This window comes from Danio rerio, chromosome 17 (assembly GCF_049306965.1).
Source record: "Danio rerio strain Tuebingen ecotype United States chromosome 17, GRCz12tu, whole genome shotgun sequence".
Lineage (NCBI taxonomy): Eukaryota > Metazoa > Chordata > Actinopteri > Cypriniformes > Danionidae > Danio > Danio rerio.
Window position 1 is genome coordinate 55,485,432 of NC_133192.1, and position 24,955 is coordinate 55,510,386.

A 24,955-nucleotide genomic window follows, 5' to 3' on the forward strand; every position below is an offset into this window, starting at 1 on the left:
TACTTGTGTATCCAATAGTCAACATTTAAAGTGGAGCTTTAAAAAAAGCTTGTCATAATTGTCCTAAGACAAGAATTGGTGTTGTTGAATAGTTTTAGGGCGATTTTGATGAAAGCTTAACATGCTCATCGGAGCAGTTACAAAGACTTCCAGAGAACTTGTTTCTACATTCTGACTGGCACGGATGACTACTTTTTCTCTTGACTACTGGTGTAACTGCAATAAAACCTTCATTGAGTAGGATATATTCGTGCATAGGCGACAGAATAGAGAGGGCGGCGTCAGCGACACCTCCATCAGCACCCGCGTGTCCTCAGTTATAGCCACGCATAGGGCGGCAGAATAGAGAGGGTGACGTCAGCAACACCTCCCTCCCTCAGCACCCGCGCGTCCTCAGTTATATCCGCGCATAGGGCAGCAGAATAGAGGTCCGCGACACCTCACTTCATTTTCAGAACCGTTCACTTTCGATTTCACATTGGGGTTGAGGGCGGCGTGATCGTCCTCTGCCTAGAGCGGCAGTTCAGCTTGCTCCGGCCCTGAGTCTACCATGTAAACAGCAATTTTTGATTAATTTAATCAGATTAAGGTCATAATCGAACTAAAGAGAAATTGAATAAAGACTTGTCCATACAGTAGTCAACCTTTAAAAAAGCTTGTCAAGATAAGACAAGAATTGGTGTCGTTGAATATTTTTAGAACAACTTTCATAAAAGCTTTGGATCCACTTCAAATGTTGACTACTGCATGTATTTTGCAGGGAAAGCAATAACTGACTAAATGTTTACCTTCAATAAAAACATCTCCCAAATGGACTCAATGTATAAAAACTCAAGCTAGACAATGTAAAAGTTATACTAGAGGGCCTTTTACTTTACTTAAAAAAGTTCTCAAAGCAGTAGCCTATCCTCAACTCTCAACTTTAACAATCAATGCTGTTTCTCAACGGTTGAGAAATGAGCAACCTCAGCGACCTTTTGATTCTGCCACTAAGTAAATCCATGCTAGTGTGCATACACTTTTGCTACAATATTACGCGCACACACAAAAATACTAGTTTATTCTTTTAAATTCTTTATTTTTACCCACCTTATGTTGTACTCTGTCCTTTTCTTCACTACAGTGAATGTTCACACTGAAACGTTTGACCTCAATTTAGATAACGGGAGAATTCTCAGAATTGCAAACACCACGATTTGACACCAAGTATTCATGTGGATGCCACAATTTACACTGAGCATTCAGTTTACTTAAATTGAATGTTAGGTGGAAGACAAGTACGTTGAAACACTACTGTTAAGTTAAAAATAAATACTTTCGAATAAAGGAAAAAAAATAAAGAAAAAAAAATCCCACAGGGATAGATGATAACTTTTTCATTCTACACAAAACTGTACATTTAAAAAAAATTCATCTAATTTTCATCAGAGAATTTCAGAAATACAAAAGGTTTTTTTTTTAGCACAACCATAATAGTACATCAAAACGTTAAATATTGTACAAAACTTTGCTTTCTCTTCTACTAATTAAAAGTCATTAACAATGTGTTGGAACTACTATAAATGCAAGAGAGTATCTGGATGTACCTGTCAGCAGCATGTGACACAGTATGTGGTCCTGAGAGCAAGGCCTTGTTTTTAACGTCTCTACTCTAACCATCAACTGTGCAGCCTCTTTTCCAGGATGACCCTAGGCTGCATATCTTGAAGTTGCTTCAGCAGAAGTCTAGAACCAGGGGACTGGTTTTTATACATGACAATTTTAACATTGTTCACTCTCTCGATCTTTAGAGGATTTCGGAAATTAACGACGCGCTTGACTTGATCTTTCGTTCGGATGATCGGTTTGAGTTTTCGCAGTCGTTTCGATGGATTGGACAGAGGATTTTGGCTGAACTTCAGGACGGTAGTCTGAAACTTCGAGGACTTGTAAAGTTTTAGTGCGACTTTATTCTTTCTGTGGTTTCCTTGGGAGTTGGATGCTCTCAATATGGATCCTGAGACTTTCAGCATACACTTAACGTGCTCATCGGAGCAGTTGCGAAGACTTTGTTTTCGTTCTACAGAAACCTTGTTTCTACAATCTGACTTGCGCGGACGACCCCTTTTCCTCTTGACTACTGGTGGAACTGCGGTAACAGCTTCATTGACTTCAACCTCTTTTGCAGGCTCTGGGCCTACATCTTGAGAACTGACGTCGGAATTCGGGTTTTGAGCTTCAGAGATTTGAGCTTCCTTCACCTCAACATTTTGTGAGGTACTATCTGCTGCGGGGATCTCACTGCTTTTAATGCAAAATATGAACTGGCTTCTCTGATCCTCAATGTATTGTTCCGTGAGGCCATGAGTGGTGTAATGATGCAATATATTCCGTTCATCATTCATTACTGAATCACAGTTCTTGATCATGCATGGGTACTGTAGAGGAAATGTTTGAGTGCACAAAGCAGATGCTTCCTCGTTGGATTTAAGCGCAGGCTTCTCTAAGGTTACCCGTTGGCTTTGAGCCTTGTCCTCTTTCTTTTTGGAACTTTTCTTCTTCGTTTTAGTTTTGTCTTTCGCAATATTTTCCTTCCCATTGTTGGAATTAGGATTTGCACTTGACTTCTTGGTTTGAACACTGTCCCCCACATGTTCTTGTTTCGCTTTCATGGTTTCGAAAGTAGCATCATGCTTCTTCATGAGATGTCGAAGAAGGTTCGACTTTGTCGTATATACCCGGTCGCAACCTTTGAATTGACATCCGAATGTGAGGTTCACGCTCTCAAAGTCCCCATCGACTGAAACCTTTATTGCTTTGTGATCGTTTTTGATATGATCAATGTACTTCAAATGGCACGTGAAGTGAGCAGAACATTTGGACTGGTCACACTGAAACGTGCCTACCTCAACACCAGAGAGCAACGCACTTGCCTTTTCCAATGTGCATCTGTGGAGCAAAAGATAGTGTTTCAGCAAGCTGGTAACTTTCGACACAACTTTTGAGCATTGTTTGACTTGGCATCTGTATTCCTGCACCGGGAACACTCCATCGGTAGCTTTAGCGCTGTTCTTTTCATCACATTCTGACTGATGCATAGCCCTATAATGGAGGATGAGATTTTGTTGGATTGAAAAGGCAGCCACACATCCCTCATGAATGCATCGATATGGCCGATACACATCAACCGAATCACCACAATCAGTGTTACCAACTGCCATCGTTTTCTCCTGAGTATCTTCAGTCACACTTGATTTTGTCCCAATTTGTCCGAAAAATTGTGGAGTTGCATATTCTTCGTTCGTGGCATTTACTTTGTTAAAAAGATGGGGACTACTAAGACCACTCAACTCCTGTGCTCCAAATATACCTGGATGGTTTAAATCACTAGCATGACTCTCAGCATTTTGAGCTGGGGCTTCTAGTTTTATACATGTGGTCGAAAGTCGATCAAGGTTTCCAACATTTTTCTGCGTCTCTTCCGTAGTTTTGCAAGACTTAGTGGTGCCGACTGTAAGGGAGCTTTTTGTGGCTTGTTTCTTTTTTTTGCTAACAATCTTAGGTTTGCCATCAACATTTGATTTAACTGTTGAAACAGTCAATTTGGGATCGACTTGGTGTTGAATCTTCTCCGATTTATTTGCCTGTTTGTCAATGAGGGCGGAATGCACGGTTTCTGACTCAGGGGCAGGTTTTTTCGGCTTTCTAAAACCAAGACCAATTTTTAAGACAGAAATTTCATCTTTCGAAAAATGGTGGACGTTTTTGTAGTGGATTTTAAGGCCTGTGGTTCTGGTAAATGTCTTTGAACATAGATGACAGCCGTAAGGTGCTAATCTGTCAGGGTTTTTCTTTATTTCGTTTATCCTCTCATCGCTGTAATCATGTACACGGCTGAAATGTTTAAACAAAGCTTCTTTTGTCATGGCTCCATACGTACATGCGTCTTCTTTACACTTAAACGGCTTCAAAACACTTTTCTGCTCAGTTTGGACAGGATCTTTAATTGTGTTTTGCTGATCATTTCTGGTGTCACTTTTAGAGCTCAGCTCTTGCAAGTTAGTGCTCTCAGGTACAGATTTATCACTGAGTACATCTACTAAATCAAGGCGTTGTAATGCCCTTTCAATTTCTAAGATAATTCCATCCTCACCAGCATTTTCAGGGATAATTTCAGTATCAGCTATCATTTCTGTGGCTGTGTTAGATACAGGGGAATTAAACAAATTGGGATTTGTAGCTATCTCAGAGTGGTCTTGAGAGGGCTCATTAGCATTAATGTTGGGGATGCTCTCTGTGCCATGCACACTTGTTAAGGTGTTATCGTTAAAGGTACTTGATTCTGATGGTGCATAGATGAAGGATTTGTGATTGTCCTCAAGTATATCATTAGCTGGTAGAGGCATTTGTACTGTTGAAATGTCAGGATCATTTAGAAAATCGAGAAACGATACTGGTAAATCAGCAGTAAGATCTATTTCGTCTACAGGTTTGCACTGGGAACGTTTTGACAAATGACCTCCTAGAGACTTTGTGCTTGAAAACTCTCTGTAGCACCTGCAGCAAATGACCTTCCCATCCTGTATTATGGCAGGCCATTTGGTTCTTTTTGATGATTTAATTTTTTTGCATTTCCTATTTTCACCAGAATCTAAAACAGTCTGATCATCTGAAGTGATTCCTTCCGGTCCTTCCAGGGCCATTTCATGATTACAAAAATCATCTGGAGTTTTATCATCGTTCACAGGGGTAGCACCAAAGAAATCTTCTGATGATTCCTTAAAGTTAGGGTTTAAAATATCTGACATGCATTTGATTTCTGATGCGAACGCTGCATCGGTACACTCCGAGCTCATTTCTTTGTTCGAATTTTCCATTGACTGCATTGAAACAGAACTTGCCTCTGAAGGAAAATACAGGCTGACGTTCTGTCCGGACAGAGCTCCTGCATGCAAATCATTGCTGATGGAAATATCTTCGAGATTAACGCTCGACTCAACCTGTGACAGGTCACAAGTCTGATCGCCATTAAGAGCATGCAGCACCCTAAGAGAGCTTGAGACATATTTTGAGGCTTCATTCATCACGCCTGAGGGTGCGTGGGCATTACCCGGAAGTGGAATGATGTCATCGTAAGACGAGGCAGATGGGTAATCTAAAATTGTATCAGAATGATATGATGGGTTTGTGTGCTGGTTCTCAGATAAAATGGTAGAGCTGTAAGAACCATGCTCGGAAAAACCTGAACTCAAACTCTCCATTGAAGGCAATGCCCATGCCTGAGCATCAGGTAATTGCATCAGACCGCTCTGGTTTGTTGATGCCGCACTTGGAGGGTTTTCAAATTGAGAACAAAACTTAGTACCTATGGACTGCATGTTAACGTGATTAGTGAAAATGGAGGAAGGACTCTGAATCGCTGATTCCTGCAAGTTTACTCGCTCTGTTTTTTGAGAACAGCCTTTCCATTTTTTTACCAGTAACGGAGTTGGCATATTAGTGGTCATGTGCTTAGACGAAGACTTTTTTGACGCAACTTGCGCAATCCTTTTATACTTCTTTGACAACTTCCACTCCTCAAAGGCCTCTGCGTGAACATTTTTGACATGTCTTGATAAACTTTTTGAGGTGCTGTATTTCCGCGTGCAGGTTTCAAATGGACAAATGTGAGTCAGGTGTTCTTCTCGGTTTTCTTTTGTCACAGCAAGAGAAGACTTCGGTGTGGGAGGCTTAAGCGGAATCTTTATGAAAGAAAACAACTTCTTATCTTTCAGTAGAGCTTGAGTTTCAGTGTCGGCGTTCTTTAGTGTATTCAAATATACGGCGTCATTGAACTTAATAGGAATGGGCTTCAATTTTACATAGCAAGACTCAAGACGCTTTGACTTCTGAGGACAGTGAGATGTCGTAGACTCAGGCTCAACTGCAGAGGTTTCAGAATTGTTTTCCGTTTCTTTCAATTGGGCTGTGTGTAGTACAAGATGCTCAGGCTGCACTGTGGAATCTTGAGTTGTGCCTGCAATGTTTTGAACTGAGCATTTAATTTCTACTGGGGTAAAATCTTTAATCTGGTTCTGAGGCAGCTCGGAAGCAGGACAAGCCTGAGGCGCTACTTCCAAGTGTAAATGTGAGCGCCTATCGATGGCAGAGTGGTCCACCTGCTTTGCATGCCCTCTCTGATGCAAATCTAGCTCAGCCAATGTGTAGAACACCTTGTCACAGTTATGACTTTTGCAGGGGAACGTCAAGTAGTGCTGTGCTTCATGATCATACAGCAAGTAGGTCTCATTGAAGATTCGCTCACAGTTTGGATATGCGCACTGCGCCTGAAATTCAGCATGTAATTTTCTGTGCATCAGAAGCTCAGCGTGAGAGGAAAAGCGGCAATTACATCCAAGCTGAACGCAAAAGTATGGCTTATCGCCACTATGCATTTGTACGTGATCGTTAAGATGGGTCAAGTTAACAAACTGGCGGTGACAATATTGGCACATTGCCTTCCGGCTCTGTAGTTGAAGGAAGTCTGTTGCTTCCTGCTCGTTTTTATGGGCCTTAACATGAGCAACCAAATTCCTAAAGTATTTAAAAACCTTTTGACAGCTTGTAACAGGACAGCAACAATCTTTAGTGTTGTTAACATCCCGGATAGGGTTGCCCTGCTTTGGTGATGATGATGATGACGTCGATGATGATGAGGATTTCGTTTTGCTTTTCACATCTGTGCTGGTACTACCAATTGAAGTATATAAATTGTTATTGCAAGTATTTTCTTGGCTAACTTTTGCAGCCGTGTCGCTGTAGTGCTCTTCCTTTTTCAAGGTGCTGCTAGCTGGTGTCAACTTTGGGTCAGTGCGTTTCTTGCTTACACCCATTGCAGCAAGGCGCTCACTGCATGACTGCTTTACATGTGAAGCCACATGGGGCTCCAGCACTGTCCTGCTGTCGAAGGTTTTAGCACATATCGGGCAACGGAAAACCCCGTCTTGCACATGCTTCAATGCATGCTTGACGATTCGGTGTCCAAGGAACTCTTTATCACACAAAACACAATACTGCATATAAGCCTGCCAATTGCGGAATCGAGCAGAAACAAATCCCTTCTCCTTCACCTTCTTAAATTCGTTCTTCTTCTTCTTTCTTTCTGTTCCAACTTCAAAGAGTTCGTAAGAAGGGTTATCAGTAAAATGCTGGAAATATTTCTCATCCAGGTCATGGAACTCATTGTCATCACTGTCAGTGAATTTGTCAGAAGACAATATAGCGGTTGCCTCCTGACCCATCAAAGCAAGGCATTGACGTTTTAGAGTTTTCCAGTCCCAAAACTCCGGATCAAAAGGCCACTTTATCTTTAAGGCCAGCAACAAGTCACAGCGTAGTGAATTTAGAATTGGTGGATCCTCCTGGTCAAGCTTTTGGTCAGGCTCATTAAAAAGAGTCTCAACAGCATAATAAGATTCCAAAGATGGCTTTATCAGGAACTCCGTAAGTTGGCAAGCCTGTTTTACTTCCAAGTCTAAAGGCAGCAAACAAGATATTGTTTTGCAAATAGTGATATTGCAGTCCTCGTTGTCATGAACTCCCATTTTCAGCGCTTGAATGCACATTTCGATGCACACTGAAAGCCCATCGGTGTCAACCTAGGGAAACAAAAATGTCAGTCATCAGATTGCCAAAGATTTGGATTCCATAACATGCTGGCATAAAAAAAAAGAAAGGTTTTCTAACCTCAGCCTGGATGACTTTGATGAGGAGCAGAATATGGTACACGCTCTCAGAGAGGCGTGCTAACAGTCTGCATTGCTCCAAAAAGGCCTGTTTTGATTCCAGCCTTATTAGAAGCTTACTCCAAAACAGTGTCAGCTCCCTGGAAGGTATACAATGATTAATGTATTGATTTCAAATGAAAACAAGCACTACAATGTTTAGTGATTCTCAAGTTTTTTACTGAGCTCTATGCCCAGCTAGAGTTTTAAAGCAAACAAACTTTCAGTGAAAGCTTAAGCCTGGTTTATACTTCTGCGTCAACTGATCGGTGTGACCCACGGCGCATGCTTTGCGTGTTGTTATGCATTTACACCCCATTCACATGGGGCGTCAGTGTCAACGCTTCCCGTTCACTTTGAATGGATGACGTCAGGCGTTGCCGAACATCATTGTGGATCCGTCGGCGCCGCTTCAAAGGCGTTGCTTGCTGCTGAAGTTGGGACTAGCTCAACTTTTCAAGCGCCGACGGAAGCGTCAGCCAATCAGACGCTTCTATGACGATCGTTTCAGCCCCAACTTCAGACATGCCTTCAGTCAAGCGCTGACGCTGAAGCCCCGTGTGAATGGGGCGTTAAACTTTTGCATGCTGTTTTTGTTGCTCTACAATAACATTTCCGCTAGCTGGCAGTTATGTTACGTCCCTCTGTGTTGAGTTTATTCGTTGGTGTTGTTTTTCAAAACACTACCTCAATGTAGAAGTGGCTTGCTCATTCTGAGGTGGGAACTGGCGGCATGCAACAACTTAAATCACAAACACAAAACAAAACTTTCCATCTAGAGCTCCTTCACAGGTCTCGCACTTGTAGACATTCGCTCCAACGAGATCGCGCGGCTCTTAGTCCCACCCACTCTTGTCAGCGCTACCAAGCCAAGCTTTGAGAAGCCTGATTTATACTTCTGCGTCAAGTGACCGGCGTAACCCACGGCGCATGCAACGCGTGTGGCTGTGCATTTATACTTCTGCGAGCTGTCTCTGTTGGTCTGCATTAACACTTCCGAAACGCTAGTTGGCAGTGAGGTGTAAATGTTCCTCTGTGTCGAGTTTCTGCGCTGTTGTTTTGCTTTTCCTGAACATTTCCGGGATGTACAAGTGGCTCAAACTCGCTCATTTTGAGGCAGGAACCAGCGGACGTGCAACAACTTTAACTATGAGGTAAACACAAAACAAAACTTTTACATCCGGAGCTCCTTCACGGGACTCCACACTTGTAAACAATCGCTCCATCAGGCTCGCACCATTCACGCGGCTCTCGGTCCCGCCCAGGCTCGTCAGCGCTACCAAGCCGACCAATCACAGAGCTTACGCTACGCGTCGTTACGACGTGTAGTTAAATTTTTTAAGAGGTGCACGTCAGCGACGCCGACGACCACAGCGAAGGGCTATGCATCAGCGCCGTAGCATACGCCGACGTTTGACGCAGAAGTATAAATCAGCCTTAACCCCGCGCAGGTTACACCGGAGCATACGTGTGCGCTTGATGGAGAAGTATAAATCAGTCTTTAATGTGACTAGTTTTAATTTCGCAAAGTTGTTTTTACAGCATCGATGTTGTAATGTAATCACAATACATTCAGTTGAACAGACTTAAAGATTTATTTAGTTGTTCAAATGTAAAACGAGATGTCACCGTCGTAACCACAAGCACAGTCAGTAGCTACCAGCTAGTGCAGAAATTCCATTGAAAATACTAGGGTAAAATAAATGGTCATATTTTAAATACATGGAAGGGGGAAATGCATTTAATGCAATGCTTCTTGTCCAATCGCAGACCCACTTCATATCGTACATCTAACAGGCAGTGAAGATCACTTTAAAAAAAAAAAAATCAGATCTTAAACGTGACAATTTTGTAACGGAAAGACAGTTTACCAGAAGCACTTGGGCTGCCTGGCTGAAAATTAAAAGTCGGTGTGCATATAGCCTATTGGTTAAGAGTATCTGGTGATGTTTAATTTAGGAAAGAAAAAAAACTGACAATATAATGTAAGATTATGAAATGGCTATGAGAACACCACAACAAAAACACTAGTTCGACACAAATGTCCCAACACAAACCATTAAAAAAAGTTTTAATAATAAACTATTAATGATTAAATTAAATGAACATAAAAAAATTAAGTTGTCCCCCCCAAAATTCAAGAATTGTGTCGTTTCAAATGTTGTTTAAAATGTCAGTTTTCTTTGTTAACCAAACACTGGTGGCCACTGGTCTTCACAAAAATAAAGTTTATGCTTAGACGCTGTACCGTAAGCCTTTATGTATGATAAATGTTCTGCTGAATCATAAAAAGCTACTAATTGTATTTATAATTGTCAGGGTTCTGCCACTCTGGTCTTGTAAATTCTTGTCTTGGTGGCAGAGCTCGGACACTAGCTCTGTCTCGTCCTGTTTTTGTAATTGTGTGTCTCCGTGTGCGCGCGCGCCGTCGTGGGTGTACGCAGAGTGTGCGCGCTCCCGCTTGATGCGGCCGCGCGGGCTCTGCGTGAGCTCTTGTACTCGTGTTTGTGTTTTCGTCTGTCTGCAGCGTGGTGTTTCATTCCCAGTGTCTCAGTCTAGTTGGTTTCAGTTTTGGTCGGCGCTGGGATGAAACATGCACGCTGCGTGTGTGAGTGCACGGTGAGCGTTTTCATTCATCGTGTACTCGTGTCTTTCGTTCAGTCTTCTGTTGGTGTTGTGTTTAGCATGTGGTGCGTGTTTACATGCACCGCGTGCTTGTGGTGTTATGAACACGCGGTTAATGAGTTATCTCATTGGCTGCGTGTTCTAGTCTTGTTTTACGTGAGCGCATGGCTTGTGTTGTCTCTTTGTGTCATGCGCTCTCCCGTCTATTGTCTAGTCCCACCCTCCTTGTTAACCCATTATTAGTTAATTATGTTCAACTGTTTGTGTTAATTTCCTACAGTTTATAAACCCCTCATGTTTGCTGTCCTGGGCCAGTTCGTCATCACATGGTGTTGTTTGAAGTCTTGTCCTGTCGTGTTTCCAGTCCTCATCCTTGCCAGCCTGCCCAGTCCTGTTTGTATGTGTATGTATTTGTTTTGTTAATGTTTTCCCCCTCGGGGTAGTTTATTTTGCATTTTATTTTATTTTTATTATATAATAAATTCCCATTTCCCTGCATTTGAGTCCTCGCTCCTTTTTCCCCATCCACAACCCTGACAATAATTTCCATTTTAAAAGTATAATAATTAGATTACATAATTATTACAACATCATGCAATTTATAAGATTAGAAATATCATATTAAAAAACATTAAAAAGTGACTCAAAGTAAAGAGAAATTGGTAGAATAAATGCTTTACCAGGCACAATAAGCATCCCCACTGAGAAGCTGACGCTTGAAAAATGCAGTACAAAGACTGAGAGCTCCTTTCTCATCTTCCTCAGACTCCAAATTACAAATCATGTCCAGGGCCTCTTTGCAGTCTACCTCCTTTATCTGCAAAACACAACAGAGAAAGTTTAGGTTATACCAGTGTTTCTCAACCACGTTCCTGGAGGACCACCAGCTCTGCACGTCTTCCATTTCTCCTTAATCAAACACACCTGATTCAGATCATCAGCTCGTTAGCAGAGACTAAAAGACCTGTAATGGGTGTGACAGACAAAGGTGACATCCAAAACATGCAGTGATGATGGTCCTCCAGGAACATGGTTGAGAAACACTGGGTTATACGTTATCTGTACTAAATACTTAGATAAATATAATATAGTAATAATAATCAATTAACCCCTTGACTGTCACACCACATTTGAAATTCACACTTGGAAATTATAGGTTATATATGCATATTATACATAACATAGAAGATAGGTTTGGGTAAAAAAAAAAAAGCACATTGTTAAAAAATGCAAAGGACAAAAGACATTTCAGAGGTTTAGAACTAATTCCCAGAAAAACGGTGCTCTAAACCAGTATGTCTACCATTTATCTTTGAAGCACATATGCGATAATACATTTCATATTTTCCAATATAATTGTCCCTCCACTGAAAGGTCATCAAAGAGACATGGTGATAGTAACTCAAATGAGAAGAGCAGTTTAATCCAAGTATTTTGAAAAGACACCATTTTGCATGATGATCAGGATTTAAGGCTTTTAAGTGGGTGGAGGAGAGGTTCTCAATCCTGGTACTCACAACCCACTGCTATACATATTGTTTATGTTACTCTTACAGATTCAGAGGTTTGTTCTAAACCATAAGTGCCATGGGAAGTAGACATAACAGGATATTCTGCTATGATTCTGGTTTAAGAGAGTTTAATCCAAAAGGTAACACGTGAATTATATGTTAAATAATCCTTTACATTCCTGTCATGATAAAAGAGAAAGCAGTTCGTTCTTGAGGAGCAACCATGTTTGACTTACAATTTTGCAAATACAGCTGAATATTCATCAAAGTTTTCTTTATTTGGACCAAGATTTTAATATAAATATACATTGGTGACCCTCTCTTTAAAGGGCCATGAAACCCCCTCGTTTCAGCAGGGTGTTTTCACACCTCTACTTTGGAAAAAGTAAAAAAAAGTGGGCGTGTCCAGCTCTGTTTAGGGGGTAGTGTCGGAGGAAGAAAAGAGGCTTGGTGTGGGAGTGTCTATTTGGGCACGCTGACTTTCAGAGTCAAAACACAAACCTACAGCGGACAATGTGACTGTGTTTACATGGACATCTGTGGTCGAATTATTTGCCAAATTATTAAATGTTGGACTTTAACTGCAGTTTGGCTCTTTTATTCAGGGAATTCATTCATGTCCCTCCCGACAAACAAGATATTTGATTCGAGGATCTGCTCTAAGCGTGGATTTTTCATGCAATGTTTGATACCGCACGGCGAATGAGAGAAAAAAAACTCAGCATTTCCCGGAAAAAGATGCACACGGCAGGTAGCATCAGAAAGCCGCGTGTGTTATTCCGGTCAGTAAATCCAACACAAGGTTATAGTTTGGTTGTAACTGTTAGTGCTAACTTGTTAACACTCGGTGCAATAGTTTGTTTGATACGAATAAAATAGAGCTAGAGCCGCGTCTTTATTTAGAGGAGACTACAAGCGAATCCAGATCTCAGCGTTTGCAGATGAGAACAGCTCTCAGGTAAACAATAATCCTCCTTAGACACGTAAGTTATTGTTGTCGAGCGTCGCGTACACTGTTAATTCATGCGTGAGTCTGAGATCTCACAGAGAGAAAATGAAAACAAAACTTAACGGCAGCAAACTATAAAAGCAACACTTCATGCTTGTTTTGCCAATACAACGTGGCGTCTCTGCCGTCTACACTCTGACAGCAATGAATATTAATGAAGTTGCACAATAGAGCGCGCTGATTGGTTTGAACCAAGACTTACTCATGCATTAATGCATCACACTGTAAGACGTAATAAGACACACTCTGGCAGAGACGCCCAGTCTGCACGCTGGAATACACGCTATTATGTCATGACCGTGACGCAGCTTCAAAAATTTGTTTCAAACCGGAAGTACGAATTTGCTTGAAATAACGCAAAAACAACCAATTTACACTTTTTAGTGAAATAAAGGTGTCCTAATAGTGTTTTTAGCAGTGTGGGACACATATACGACTGTCAACAGCTCAAAAAATGTGTTTTGGTGTTTCGTGACCCTTTAACTAATAACAACTTACTCTGAAAGGCGAGTTTAAAAGCCTTTTAAATATGTTCGGTAATATTTTTTATTTACTTTTTTGTTTTATAGGACAACAGTATCTCCAGCAGAAAAGATCTACAAAGATGCCATTTAAATTATAAAAAAAAATCTGAAGACAGCAGAAGTCAATAATTCATTTGAATTATATAGCCTGGCATGTTTACTGCTCCAAAATATTTTAAATGTTTCTTAAAATAAAAATATATTGTGTTTAAAAAGATTTTTTAAATTACCCAGACATTTAAAAAGAATATATATATTTGAGCAGTAATCATAATACCGCGAAATCGTGAAACCTTGATATTTTTATCCAAGGTTATCATACCGTCAGAATTTTATACCGGAATATGCCTACAGGAGACTTGGATTAGAATGTTCATTTCATATAGATTACTTTTATTATATATATATATATATATATATATATATATATATATATATATATATATATATATATATATATATATATATTTTTTTTTTTTTTTTTTTTTTAATTAAATTGTTTTGCATTTAAAGCATCAATGTTTTTGTTGGTTTTTTTCTGAATAAAAATAAGTCATTCAAGGACTTTTCTTGTAGAGTGAACATTTTCAGCCCAATAAAAATTTGATTATGATTCAGGAAAAATAAAATAATATACTAATGTTGAGTAAAACTTCAAAAATGTACATAAATATTAATTATCCATTTTAAAATCCTTGTTTCTGTCTCTGTCGGAGGTGACAATTTCACACAATACTACAAAATAAACCTAACAAAAATAAACAAAAATGTATCATTATACACTTAAAGCCCCGGTATAGACCATCAAACAATGGTCCCGACATATTTCATGTTTTATATTTTTAATTTTTATAGCTTCAGAGAATCCAAAAAAGCCACATATTGATAATATTGTGATAGCTGTTTCAACATTAAGTTATGATCGCATTGCCTCTTGTTACTGTTATGAAGTAGCAGGACTAGCAGGACTAGCAGGAAATGTTAATGGGCCAATGACATTGTAAAGCCTCCTTTCCACTGCAGACGACAAACGACAAGCGACAGACCGGAAGTCATTCATTTCCAAGCTGCGTTGAGTTCCGATCATCTCTGTATGCGTAAAATTTGGATCCGACTTGAGCTGCGAATACGTTGAAATATTTGAACTCCTGTGACTAGACCGTATGCGACCGGCCGACCGGATACGATGTATTTCAGTGTTGTCCAAGCAGATCCATGCGCGCGAGATGAGAAATAGAAGTTTATTTGGTTAAAAAATCTATATTAAAAAAAAAACTTTTCTGTTCATAAATGTAAGTCAGAAAGTAATAAAAATATATCTTTTTAATGTTGTCTCCACATTGCCTCCAATATTTTAGCGGCCTATGAGTTTCTAGTATTCATTTATCCATTAAACTATGTAAACGCACAGAATAAAGGCTCTTGCTTTTGCACTTCTTTATTTCGGACACCGTGAGAATCAGCTTCTCCCCCGTGGTGCACGACAACACTGAAAATACTGCGCGGCTGCCACAAGCGGGCGTATTCCGACAGTCGTGTCCAAATGTCGTGTGCAGTGGAAAGGCGGCTTAATGGTCTATACTTCAAATGAAATAGGAAAAAAGAACTGAAATGACTTCATTTGAAACAAAATCCGGCCAAAACTAAGTTTGTTTTCAGTTCGGCAGTCCGACAGCTCACCAAAACAAACTTTTTGGGGGAGTTTATTTAGCTTCTAAACACGTTTGAAGCTTGCTACAATTGCTAGGTGTATATGAAACTGTTATTCTCTCAGTCGCCATTCTTGTTGTGTTTGTCACTCGAGTGGCGTGACACATTTACGACCCCACCTACTGCATAAGAACTCCGTTTAAAGTATACCAGGGCATTTATTCTATACATTTTTGTTTTTTACAAGTCAAATATCAGAGACACCCCTGCTGAAAAATCCAGCTTAAACCAGCCTAGGCTGGTTGGCTGGTTTTAGCTGGTTGACCAGCCTGGTTTTAGAGGGGTTTTGGCCATTTCCGGACTGGTTTCCAGCCATTTCCAGCCTGGTCTAAGCTTGTTAGGCTGGAAAATGACCAGCCAAATCCAGCTAACACCAGCTTGACCAGCCTGGTTTAAGCTGGACATAGCTGGTTTTGGTTGGACTCCCAGCTTAGCTAGGCTGGTCTAGCTGATTTTAGCTGGTCATCTCCCAGCCTGAACAGCTAAGACCAGGCTGGAAATAGCACCAGGCTGGAAATAGCTGGAAACGGCTAGAAACCAGCCTGGAAGTGGCCAAAACCCCTCTAAAACCAGGCTGGTCGACCAGCTAAAACCAGCCAATTAGCCTAGGCTGGTTTAAGCTGGATTTTTCTGCAGGGACATTGTAAATAAGCTTAGAAGCATAGGTAAATACATTAATGAAGAGCCCCACCTCATGCATGAGTTCTTGTTGTGGTGTTATTTCGCACAGACACACGAGGTAGATTTGTCTGAAGTTCTTCTTTCCTCCAAATTCAGGAAACTCTGCACACGTCTTTGCCAGTCTTGCAGCCTTTTCCATATCCTTCTCTTTGATGAGATGCTTTATACGCATATGAAGGAGTTCAGCTCCTTCTCGAGATAAAAACTCATGTACTATGGAAGATGAACATCCCATCATGTTAATAACATCATTACCAAAAAAAAAACATGATGAAATACGCAAGAATCTGACAAAGAGAGCAATTTACCTCTCTCCACATTAGGGAGGTCATTTGACAGAATGCTACACAGCGTGGCATTGGACCATATGCCATTGTCCTCTGCTAGAGTCAACAGGGCCTGAAGCTGCGAGTTTCCATGTGCCTGAAGAATGCCATGAGCCATCTGCACAAAGAGAAAGCAAAACTTTAAAGTCACGTAGTGTGAACCAGGCTTTCATATTAATTTCAGAAGCGTTTAAGAGGCTGATCACACCGAACGCGCTTTTACCTTCCAAAAAGGCAAGGGGCACTACACTGCCTTTTTTCTTGACAAGAAAAAAGCAGCGGGTTGCTCTTTTAAATTTCACTAGGCAACGACTGAATCAGCTGCGTATTGTGCGCAAGTGCTGCTGTTGATATTGTTATATTAGTAATATTTAATAATATTGTAATATTCAAGATTTGCGAGTCATACAGCTCTGGATAAATTAAAACAGCAACCACTAGTCTCTCCTTCATTTTTAAAAGTCTCTGAAGTCTTGACAACACAAACACTGCTGTCACCTTAACGGAAACCCCACCCCTGCTTTCATTTGATTGGAGAATGAAAAATACTTGACTGATGTAACACACTTTTTTGGCTCAGAGTTGAATCTATTTTAACTGCGAGCGCACAGCGAACAACGGCAAAAATGCGAGGCGTGCAGTGCGCATAACCAGCATGCAAAAACGCTGGTTAAAAAGCGTGTTCGTTTTGATCGGCCCCTTAGTGCAGTTTTATCAATTATTTTCGTGAGGATCACGTGCTATGATTTACCACAGCTGGTCTCACATCAAAAATCAAACTACAAACCAATCAGATGAAGTCAAACTAGGGCTGGGCGATATTGCAAAAAAAAAAAAAAATGTATCATGATGATTATATTAGCCTCTATGCTAAACAATCTTTTAGATGGGGAGCTAGTGGCTGGGATGCACAAAAAAAGAAACCAAAAAGCCACTCTGGCGACTTAAATTTTTATTTACAATCTCCTCACTGCTGCTATAGCTACAGCACACGATTTCACGTGTGTTGTTATTCTGACCTAAAGTGACAAGCATGTGCGCGTGGATTTCTTGACCATTTACAATGGGCTTTGTGCTCGCACTCCTCTAACTAGATGACCCATCAACCATTTTCTCAGAGGATGACAAACAGACATCCATTGCTGCAGCTCTGTTGCAAGTTTATGGAGAAGAGTAAAAAGCACTGCAGTGCTTGGGTTAGAGCTGCACGATTCTGGCTGAAATGAGAATCGCAATTTTGTTTTTTGCTTAAAATAAAGATCACGATTCTCTCAGGATTGTGTAGATGTAAAATAAAGCTCAATGTGAGATTATTGTTTTTTTCTCAAACATATGGTAAAACAACAATATTAATATTATGTGTAAGTCTACTGGTTTCTATAAATAATTCTAGTCTACTTATAATAATTGTGATGTTGAATTATGTTTGAGATGTTTGCTTGCAATCTGTCATTGACAACATTATTAGACCATTTGATTCACTGGTAAAATCAACATTATATAGGCTAGAGTAGTTATACTGACACTGTAAACATTTATTTTCATGCACAACTTTGTGTTTGCTATGAAAGGAAAAAACTTGTCGCAGTCAAAATTCTAAAATGCGATATGATTATTTAAATGATGTGCTCGCTTTCGGTTTCATTTTCACTGCTAAGTGCTGTTCATACTTCACACGCGGCTCTCAAACGATCACTCTGTGCCACAAACTGAATATTATTTACAACTTTATTACCGGTTACTCACGGCATAAGCAGGTTCTGTTTATTAAAGTAGACGCGTGCGCGTCTATCATTAACTAGAGCGCGCGCCCGCACAATCAGCAGCTCACGTCACGTGTGATTTCCCAGCCGCGAATACATCATTATATAAACACAAAAATTAAATTTTTGGGTGAATTACACCTTGTAATTACAGTATGTGACTCTTTTAACATCATTTGGAGGTGTCCATGTCGCTGAACCACGTGTGTGAAACAATAAAGACTCGTGCAGCCGCCCTGGCTTCTCTCCTGAACTTGAAAATATGATTGGCAGAATCGTAGAAATGCTGGATTAAGATCGTCTAGGGGGTCGAATCGAGATTGCGATGTTTTTTTGATTAATTGTGCAGCTCTAGTTTGGGTGCTCTGTGTTTGTCTGAGGTAATTAATAAGGGTGTCACGATCCTCCAAATCCTCGATTCGATTACATTTTCGATTCATAAGTCACGATTCGATTCGAATTTCGATTATGAATAATTAATTAATAATAACAAATTAATTATTTGTAGCCTACCGTTTAAACTACCTGACCTGCATGGTCTTTGTTTTACCCATAAACAAATCATACAGTAAATGAATAAAGGTAAGTTACACACATAATTACCACCTGTCAATCACTTTTTCTGCGGGACTCGTGAATAGGCAGTGATCTGTGTCGTTATAATGGCGTCAGTAAAAAAGGTGCACAACCAACAGGAACCAGCCAACAGTATCTGAGGTGTTCGCTAAAATGACTAAGTACTTGTGTGAAAGTAAAAGATGGAAGCAGTCTACTGACCCGCTGTCTCGAGCGCATGACAATGTGTGTGCGTCTGTGTCTGTGTGTGTGTTTGAATGAGTGGTGTGTGTTTTCAGCGGTAGTGAGGAAGGAGGGCTGCTCAGAAATGCTACACGCCAGTGAGGATGTGGATCGTTGTCGTTCTAAAATGCCATTTAAAAACAAAGACATATTAGTGTTAACAGGGCCTGAGTGTGTATTTTTCGCAAGCGGATTTGCAACGGGGGCGGGGCGGAGGATCGCGATGCGCCCATCGTCTATCATCCCAACCATAATACGTACATAGCAGAGCTTGCAAACTGTGTTTTTTTGTTTTTGTCGACAACACGAACGTTGTCAACATAACTGACTGGAAATCCAAAATACTTCCACACCGGCGACTTCATTGAAAGAGGAGAGGATTTAAGCTCTGTCGACGGGTCTCCTGCGTCTGCAGTTTAACAAGCACTTTAACAAGCGTGTTTTTTTCCCGCTTGGCAAGCCAAGCTGACGTGACATGGGGGTGTGGCAGCATCGACGATTCTATTTTTTGATTCGATAATCGAAGTTGAGCATAAATTTCGATCGATTTCGATTAAAAATCAAAATCGTGACACCCTTAGTAATTAATAGGGATGTAACGGTATTGTAAATACCGTCATACCGCAATATTAATTTTTTTCGATATTACCGAAGTCGCATGACTCGGTAAAACTATAGGTCTTCTGAGAAAATTTGCTCAGGCGAATGAAGCGAACGGGACTACAATTCCCATCAGCCCATGCTTGACCATCATCCCTTGCGGTCTGTTGTCGCTACAGATCCAGTAATGCGGAAATGGAGTGTGCTGCTAGAAGCGGGGATGAAAAAGAGCTTTAAAACTATAAAGCGGGTGTTGTCGCCGCGCGCGTTCTGAATAGCGGTGTTGTCGCGCGAGTTTTTATCAGCTGTGTTGTCGCGCGCGTACTGAATAGCAGTGTTGTCACGCGAGTTCTTATCAGCTGTGTTGTCGCGTCATATCTCTCTTGTCCCAGAAACCTCAGTCCCAAATGAGAGGGTTTTTTTTCTGTTGCAGGGGACATTGTAAATACCCAGAGATACCAGCTTTTACCAGATTATATTTATATGATAATTTTCCTTTAAACCCATCTCTATCTAAGTGAGTGAGTGATTAAATGTTGAATGTGATGAGTTTTCAACGATACTAAATTGAAACTTAATTTTTTTACATGGTTTAATATTTTTTTGTTATTAAAATTGAAGTTCCTGTTTCAAAGCTTACAGATAGATGACTAATTTGTATGTCATTGACACTTTTGGCACTTTTTTGGAGTATTTTCATAAGTTTTGTTTTTTCCTGTAAATGATTCAATAAATACCGTACCGTGACATTCATACCGAGGTATTACCGTACCGTGAAATTCTGATACCGTTACATCCCTGGTAATTAATCTACCGTTATTACTAAAATGTTTATATTCCATACAAAGTGTGAATCAGATTGGTTAGTTCTACTCGAATGAATAGCGGCGCGCTTGCATCATACAGAAAAGTTCAGATGTTTTCAACTAGGTGCGTCACTTGTGCGCCGCTTGCACAACATGTGTTTGTCGCTCTCATGTGCGCATCCTGCAAGTCACACGCCTACATTGGAAATGACAAACTTCCACAGCCACATTTTAATAAAACTATAGCGCTTCATACAGAAATTTCATACTAAATCATTTTTTTTTTATTGAAATTGATGATGGTGTAAGGTCAATAATTACCGATACCAATTTTATCGCCCAGCTCTGAGTCAAACCCAAACAAATAGCCTGTTTTACTTACTTCCCTTATCTTCGTTTTTTAAGAATCCCTCCATCCACCCCATCTCCCCCTAATTCCCCCCATACTAGAGGAGCTCTCGAGACCCACCTGATCTCAGACCCCATTCTGTACTAACTAACCAAGAGGGAGCCCCAACCTCAAATATCTCCAAGCTCAGGGCTCTCTCCTGGGATAGCATGCCAAACCTGCAATCAGTATCAAGCATTAGGTAAGTGTGAACACTTAAATTGGGTTTAATGCCACTGATGTGGAGTAATCTGGTCCCCAACCTTGACAGAAGTTTGAAATTTTTCCCATAAGGCACCAGGGATTTGCTCGGAGAATGACAACAGAAGATTCAGACAGCTCCTACCAGGGAACAAAAACATGATAGGTCAGTTATACCATGTTCACTCACTTCATTTACTTATACACTGTTGTCTAAACAGTGAAAGCAAAAATTGACTCTTTTGTATACATAAACCTCAATTATGCACAATTATTAACCATAAAGAATGAAATGCTAAGCACTGATACGAACAGGAAAAATAAATTAATAACTGAAGCAAGCTTTACAAATGTAAAACTCCAATTGTTCTGCATACCAAGTTGCTTGAATAAATTCTGTATCTGAAATTAATATAGCAGGGGCTCTCAATCTCCGTCCTGGAGGTCCGGTGTTGTCCTGCAGCTTTTACCTCCAACCCCAATCAGAGGTACCTGTGTTAGCTTATCAAGCTCTTACTAGGCTTTCTAAAAACCTTGCAGGTGTGTTGAGACAAGTTAGAGTGAAAGCTCCAGGACCAAGTTTGAGAACCCTTGACATGCAGTAATGGTAATGGATGATTTAAAAAAATAATAATAATAATAATTTACCACTGATTTCTTCAATGTACAGGTAATATCAGTAAGCAAAACTTGCCAATAGCTCAGCACTTTTAATTTAATCAAATGACTTCTTTAACATTTAATGAAATGCCTTCTAATACCTTAATATTCAATATTATTTTGTGTGAGTAATTTACCCTGCAGGTTACAACATTAAAGAATTTAAATGTTAAATCAAAAATTTTACCGTCATAAAATCCTAATTCTCAAATATCTCACAACTGCAACACTCTCATATTAGTGTCCTAAGATCAGTACATGCCGCCATCTAGTGTGTAAAGTAATAAATGTAAAAATGACATTATGGCTGCTACACAAGGTTAAGAGTATGCATCCACAATTGAACAGCAGCATATTCATCAAGATGTCTTTCCATCACACTTTGGAATCTGTTTTCCCCATTTATTTTTCAGTACCAAGATGTAATCATTAGGCCTTTTATCTTAAGCCGGCTAGAAAAATTCTGTAAAAGGTATTTGGTTTTTGTCATCCTAGGCAAGGTAATGAAGAGAGAATTGCCTGACTGGTTCCAGCTAGTAGAAAGGCAAAAGTAACTCAAATAAGCACTCGTTACAACTGAGGTATGCAAAAGAGCTTCTCCGAACGCACAACACGTCAAATCTTGAGATGTATTGGCACAGACTCAGGATTGTGCACAGGTTCACCAAAATTGGACAATTTGAAAAACGTAGCGTGGTCTGATGAGTCTCCATTTTTGCTGTGACATTCGGATGGTCGGGTCAGAATTTGGCATCATCAACATAAAAGCATGGATCAATCCTGCCTTGTATCAACGGTTCAGGCTGTTGGTGTTGTAATGGTGTGGGGGATATTTTCTTGGCACACTTTGGGCTCATTAAAACCAATTGAGCATCATGTCAATCCCTTTATGATCACAGTGTCTCCATCTTCTGATGGCTACTTACAGCAGGAAAACGCGCCATGTCATAAAGCGCGAATCATCTCAAGATTTCTTGAACATGACAATGAGTTCACTGTACTCAAATGGCCTCCACAGTCACCAGAGCTTAATCCAATAGAGCACCATTGGGATGTGGTGGAACGGGAGATTGGCATCATGGATGTGCAGCTGACAAATTGATTTGCAGCTGACATGATGCTATCATGTCAATATGGAGCAAAATCTCTTGAGGAATACTTCCAGATTAAGGCCGTTCTGAAGGCAAAGCTGAGTCCAACCCATAACTAGTAAGGTGTACCTAATAAAGTGGCCGGTAGATGTAAATTAGACCACCATTCTCAATGCATGATTGCATCCACCAGGCACCGAGAAGACATTCTGTTGGAGGTCTAAAACTGGTTTGTGTTCTGTCAGTTTATTCTACTACGTCAGATTGTGCGACCTTAAGTAGGTAACAAATTTAATGATGCAATATGCTACACATCAGATTTTACTCCTAGTGTAAATTTAAATAGTGGAGTAGTGTGATATGAAGCTGTAATATCGCCCTAACCTACCTAATCCCTAACTCCACCCTCAGAACCATTCAAATACAGTGTTGGCAGCATATTCTGATGGGTAGGATAAAACGTCAGGACACCGATCTAAATCGATCTAGCCAAAAGAACAGACACCATAAGGGTTCAAAAGACACTTTTCTTTCAAAATTGGTGTTTGTATAAACATAAAGCCTAAAGGTGCACTTAAATAGGCTCATAGTGTGTATTTTAATAGATGCCTATGCTCACACATTAGCACAACCTTTAGAAATCGTCAATATCTATGCAGCAGTGCAAATTTATCACCATTCTGCAAATATTTGCGGTATCATTTCAAAAATAGGTCATCTTTGAGAATCGCATGTCTGTTGAAATAGTCCATCAGAGATTACTGTAGGTCAGAATCCAATAACAATGAAACCACTGAAATTGAATTAAATATACATGGTTTAACCAGGCATGCGTATGTATTATACAAACAACTGAAGAAAAAAAAGATCCCCGTGATTGCCAATGTATAATCTGCACAATGTTATGCACACAGACACCCCGCAAGCAGGTTTTGATGACCAAGAAATTAGAAATTCAGTAAACAATGAAAAAAAAAAATTATTATTATAGTCTAAAATCAAATCAAATCGAGTCTAAAAACAACTATCACCAGACTATTGGCACCTTTCGCAGGTTAGTAAGTTGAATAACTATTATTACAACTACCATTATGATGATCTGTAGAAAACTTACTTTTTTTTTTTTTTTTCAAAATAATACAAAGTGATTGCTTAATTAAATAAGAGTATTGAATGTGTTCTTGAACATTACCAGCGCATCCAAACCCATAATGCTTGATATAGGGAGAATGCGGTTAAAAACATACCACGATAACTTGTTCAGCACATCTGTGACATGTTCACATTCAGGACTTAGGAACGGACTGGCCTCAGCGCAGCACATTATAGCTGCTGTGTACAGCTCCAATAGAGGAAGCAGGTCTTCATCTGGTCTCCACTGACATCCATGATGCATCAAAATCTGATGAAGAAAAAAAACAAATAAATAAATAAAAAAGGTCAATAATGAGCATTTCAGCCTTCTATTGTCACTGGTATAACTAGATGATTGGTTTTGCACACAAATACTACCGACAAAGATATGTTATTATTATGAAATAAGAGAAAAATCATTAAATTAATATGCTTGTATTATTGCTGATGAGGTGGAGGCCATGTTGTAATCAATAATGAGAAGATGTAGCATAATTCAACGAATTTACTGACTGACTGGAGGATTTATTTCTAAGTTAATACATTTATAATACATGCATAAGCTTATTTCATAGCAGTTTTCTTTAACAAAAAAAGACTTAACTTTAGATTTTAGTTTCTATGTTTTTAAATTATGAAAACACACATGCATGCTAATATATATATATATATATATATATATATATATATATATATATATATATATATATATATATATATATATATATATATATAATGTTTTGGGTGGAAAGTAAGGGCTACTGCTGCTACAATAAGCTAATGTGTTAGCCATCAGGAGCTGTGACCATGCCATCCATACTAACCTAATGAGCATAAGCTTTAAAAACTGTTAAACAATCACGCTCCCTCTTTCCAGCGCACAGATTTTAGGTTTTCCCCCATCATATTGATCAACAACTGCACGAGTATTGTTAGTTTTGTTATCGTTGGTGCAGCGATGCAAACATGCAGCATCGTCCGCGAACAAAGACTGACAGACTTAAGCGCATGAATAAAACCGTACTTGGCAGAAATCCTGACAAAAACTATTGGAGGCATCTAGCGTCGACTCGGAGCTCCTTTTTAATTCAGAGATGAGATCCTGGAATTTGTGTTTGAGGGCCACAGCCTCATTCGCGCTGCCCTCCTCCTCCGCCATCTTCGCTGCATTCACACACAGCAGCCCAAATATCTCAAACTACTACGGCCAAGGCCTGATCCAAATATTCATGACCCGTGCGTTCGCTGACCGAGCAACGTCAGCACTGGCTAATTAATATTCAAGAGAAAATTTGCGGTTTACCTACTACTAGACATATTTAATATGTGTGCCTGTGAAGCAGTCGCCATAGTAACTGTTATGAAGTACGTCAAAGCGGCATAATT

At 39.9% G+C, this 24,955-nt stretch overlaps 1 protein-coding gene across 4 annotated transcripts; it reads right to left on the minus strand.

The window, feature by feature from the left end:
• Positions 1-1,057: 1,057 nt before the first annotated feature.
• Positions 1,058-24,955, minus strand: znf292a (zinc finger protein 292a). 4 transcript variants are annotated; one of them, XM_005169874.6, is made up of 8 exons: positions 24,394-24,743; positions 23,683-23,837; positions 20,747-20,825; positions 16,111-16,246; positions 15,813-16,015; positions 11,048-11,184; positions 7,705-7,843; positions 1,058-7,616 (listed from the first exon to the last, which is right to left on the minus strand). In XM_005169874.6, exons 2-8 carry the CDS (start codon positions 23,829-23,831, stop codon positions 1,659-1,661), a joined length of 6,801 nt encoding a protein of 2,266 aa, XP_005169931.1. In that variant the 5' UTR covers positions 23,832-23,837; positions 24,394-24,743; the 3' UTR covers positions 1,058-1,658. The 4 variants fall into 4 exon arrangements, 3 of the variants coding, with proteins under 3 accessions (XP_005169931.1, XP_073782905.1, NP_001098611.2); NM_001105141.2 differs by having other exon boundaries at positions 1,062-7,616; positions 24,594-24,955; XR_012392604.1 differs by having other exon boundaries at positions 7,114-7,616; positions 7,705-8,627; positions 9,185-11,184; positions 24,594-24,743.